The 4,319-nt window shown below is 43.1% G+C and overlaps 1 protein-coding gene across 1 annotated transcript; it reads left to right on the top strand.

The window, feature by feature from the left end:
* Nucleotides 1-16: 16 nt before the first annotated feature.
* On the top strand, nt 17-3,563 carry LOC135530906 (sodium- and chloride-dependent GABA transporter 1-like; the record flags this gene model as incomplete). The annotated part of the gene is made up of 6 exons (XM_064959078.1): nt 17-118; nt 264-367; nt 1,720-1,844; nt 2,776-2,888; nt 3,214-3,345; nt 3,461-3,563. Coding segments are annotated over exons 1-6 (679 nt in total), but the record flags the coding sequence as incomplete, so codon positions are not given.
* Between the last annotated feature and the right edge of the window lie 756 nt (nt 3,564-4,319).

Here is a 4,319-nt window from a genome sequence, read left to right as displayed (position 1 = left end):
CACGTACCCCTACTTCATGCTGTTCATCCTGTTTTTCGTGGTGTCACTCTCCCGGGGCCAAGGAGGGCATCCTTTTCTACCATCACCCCCGACTTCAACAAACTCCCTCAAGTCTGAGGTACGGTGGCCTCTAAGAGTCACACACCTCACAGACCATATGCCTATGCACACACTGAAATGTCAACAGGAAAAATAAGATATGTTTTATGTCTTGAAAACTATCCTTAAAAAATGTGTTTGTGTTTGTCTGACTACTCTCACAGGTGTGGCTGGACGCTGCCACTCAGATCTTCTTCTCCTATGGACTGGGTCTGGGTTCGCTCATCGCCTTGGGAAGCTACAACTCCTTCAACAACGATGTGTACAGGTAAACAACCCCCACAGCCTCTCCTTTATGCCTTATGCCCCTGTTAGTGACCCACTGGTTTCAATCTTGGGTCTCATGTGTGCATGAAGAATGAGCTGAAGCCTGGGCATTTTCTCAGGGAGCTAACGCACATCTTCAGGTAAGGCTAATCAAACCACCTCTGTTACATGTTAAAAACTTAGATGATGGAACCATTCTATTTGCTTTGATTCTATACTTCTGGGTTCCACTCCCTCTTTCCTCTATTTACTTTGATTCTATACTTCTGGGTTCCACTCCCTCGTTCCTCTATTTACTTTGATTCTATACTTCTGGGTTCCACTCCTTCTTTCCTCTATTTACTTTGATTCTATACTTCTGGGTTCCACTCCCTCTTTCCTCTATTTACTTTGATTCTATACTTCTGGGTTCCACTCTCTCTTTGCTCTATTTACTTTGATTCTATACGTCTGGGATCTACTCCCTCTTTCCTCTATTTACTTTGATTCTATAATTCTGGGTTCCACTCCCTCTTTCCTCTATTTACTTTGATTCTATACTTCTGGGTTCCACTCCCTCTTTCGTCTATTTACTTTGATTCTGTACTTCTGGGTTCCACTCCCTCTTTCCTCTATGTACTTTGATTCTACACTTCTGGGTTCCACTCCCTCTTTCCTCTATTTCCTTTGATTCTATACTTCTGGGTTCCACTTCCTCTTTCCTCTATTTACTTTGATTCTATACTTCTGGGTTCCACTCTCTCTTTCCTCTATTTACTTTGATTCTATACTTCTGGGTTCCACTCCCTCTTTCCTCTATTTACTTTGATTCTATACTTCTGGGTTCCACTATCTCTTTCCTCTATTTACTTCGATTCTATACATCTGGGTTCCACTCCCTCTTTCCTCTACCGACTTTGATTCTATACTTCTGGGTTCCACTCCCTCTTTCCTCTATTTACTTTGATTCTATACTTCTGGGTTCCACTCTCTCTTTCCTCTATTTACTTTGATTCTATACTTCTGGGTTCCACTCCCTCTTTCCTCTATTTACTTTGATTCTATACTTCTGGGTTCCACTCTCTCTTTCCTCTATTTACTTTGATTCTATACTTCTGGGTTCCACTCCCTCTTTCCTCTATTTACTTTGATTCTATACTTCTGGGTTCCACTCCCTCTTTCCTCTATTTTCTTTGTTTCTATACTTCTGGGTTCCACTCCCTCTTTCCTCTATTTCCTTTGATTCTATACTTCTGGATTCCACTCCCTCTTTCCTCTATTTACTTTAATTTGTTCTCTCCTTTTCGTGTTCCTTTCTTCCGTGGTGTTCCATTATAGTGTCCAAACATGGGTTGTGTTTTCTTCTCCTGTCAGGGACTCCCTCATCGTGTGCTGTATAAACTCCTTCACCAGCATGTTTGCGGGCTTCGTCATCTTCTCCATTGTGGGCTTCATGTCGTACATCACCAAGAAGCCTGTCCAGGAACTAGCTGCCTCCGGTACAGTGCAGTTAGCTCACCCTCCTGCAGCATTCACTGTTGCTGACGTCGAAGTCAGCTGTTCCTGATTAACACTACAGAGTCAAACCGAGCTGTACTGACCTGGTCTAAATACGCATCCACTATAGTTTCTGAAACAGTGCTGGAAAGGACAATGTCTAAATAAAATATAGAGTATGTTCAGACTCTTTAGCAGGGGAGTCAAACTCATTCCATGGAGGACTAGTGTCTGTGGGTTTCTGGTTTTTCGTTTCAATTAAGACCTAGACAACCAAGTGAGGGGAGGTCATTACTAATTAGTGACATTAATTCATCAATTAAGTACAAGGGAGGAGGGAAAACCCGCAGACACTCAGCCCTCCGTGGAATGAGTTTGACACATGTACTATAGTGTCACTGGTTATCTTCTTCTTGATACAGTAAAAGTAATGAATTGATTAATGCCACTGATTGGCCACAGACTCCACTCAACTTGTGCCTGAGGGTCTGAATTAGTCCCTGATTAGAGGGGAAGAATTAAAATCAGCAGCACTTCTTCTGACATAAGATTAAAGGGGTAATAGTGCTCCTAATCAACTCATCAATTGAAAAATGAAGCCAAGTAAATGATTGGTTTCTTAGATACATGTAAGATACAATACACGAAGTAAGTCAAACCTACGCTTGTTATTCAACAGAAGAGATTTCATATGGTACAATTATTATCATGGTGTGCATTACTGTTGTCATAGTGTGCAGCGAAGTGTGATTATGCAATGTGGGCTGAGGCTCAATGATGTGGTTTGGTGTCTAACTCATGGCCCAGATTTAGCTCACTGTGTTTGGTGTGGTGTCTAACTCAAGGCCCAGATTTAGCTCACTGTGTTTGGTGTGGTGTCTAACTCAAGGCCCAGATTTAGCTCACTGTGTTTGGTGTGGTGTCTAACTCAAGGCCCAGGCTTGGCGTTCTTGGCCTACCCCCAGGCCGTGACTCAGCTGCCTATGTCCTCCCTGTGGGCCATCCTGTTCTTCTCCATGCTGATGATGCTGGGGCTAGACAGCCAGGTGAGGATCCCACCTAGAGTCACCTGACACCCAGATAACTAGGAAGGAGGAGAGGTGTTAGTGGTGAGAACCAGACAGGCAACAGACAAGCCAACGTTACAATTCATTACAGCAGAACAAAGAGAATAACAGAACGGCAGGTAGATAAGTTACAAGTGGCTTGTTGCTACTGAGTAGACATTACATTGAATTACCACTGTTATTTTCATTTTCAACAGAAGCGTCCAGGTGGCCCTGCAGAAGTTGGTAGCCTGTTAGAGTTCTCTGGTGCAAGACCTGAGTGAGCCAATGTGTGTGTGTGTTAACCTGTGTGCTCTGCCTGTAGTTCTGTACTGTGGAGGGCTTCGTCACAGCTCTGATGGATGAGTTCCCCATGGTGCTGAGGAAGAGGAAGAAGGTCTTTATCCTCGGCGTCTGTCTAATCTCCTTCCTCATTGGCTTCTCCAACATTACACAGGTAACAGTGTGTGTGTGTGTGTGTGTGTGTGTGTGTGTGTGTGTGTGTGTGTGTGTGTGTGTGTGTGTGTGTGTGTGTTTAGCCTTTTAACAACCCTCTATGGCTGCTTCCCCAGGGTGGTCTGTATGTCTTCAAGCTGTTTGATTACTACTCTGCCAGCGGGATGTGCCTCCTCTTCCTCGTCTTCTTCGAAACCGTCTCGATTTCCTGGTTCTATGGTAGGACATAGTAAGCTTCTGTACCATCAGGAAAATATAGGATCTATCATTGTTGTTTTCTACAAGCATACATCCTGTTTAAACATGTACAGTTAATACTAGTCTCTTTACATACACAAGAAAACCAGCAGGATCAACCATTATAAAATCACATAAAATAAGTATGTAAAAGTACCCTAAACATGAGAACAGACTGACCATGGAGAACACTAAACATGATGACAGACTGACCATGGAGAACACTAAACATGATGACAGACTAACCATAGAGAACACTAAACATGAGAACAGACTGACCATGGAGAACACTAAACATGATGACAGACTGACCATGGAGAACACTAAACATGATGACAGACTGACCATGGAGAACACTAAACATGATGACAGACTGACCATGGAGAACACTAAACATGATGACAGACTGACCATGGAGAACACTAAACATGATGACAGACTGACCATGGAGAACACTAAACATGATGACAGACTGACCATGGAGAACACTAAACATGATGACAGACTGACCATGGAGAACACTAAACATGATGACAGACTGACCATGGAGAACACTAAACATGAGAACAGACTGACCATGGAGAACACTAAACATGATGACAGACTGGCCATGGAGAACACTAAACATGAGAACAGACTGACCATGGAGATCACTAAACATAAGAACAGACTGACCATGGAGAACACTAAACATGAGAACAGACTGACCATGGAGAACACTAAACATAAGAACAGACT

Source organism: Oncorhynchus masou, unplaced genomic scaffold, assembly GCF_036934945.1.
Source record: "Oncorhynchus masou masou isolate Uvic2021 unplaced genomic scaffold, UVic_Omas_1.1 unplaced_scaffold_14578, whole genome shotgun sequence".
NCBI lineage: Eukaryota > Metazoa > Chordata > Actinopteri > Salmoniformes > Salmonidae > Oncorhynchus > Oncorhynchus masou.
Note: the sequence above shows the minus strand (reverse complement) of the source record. Positions and strands in the feature narration are given on the sequence as shown.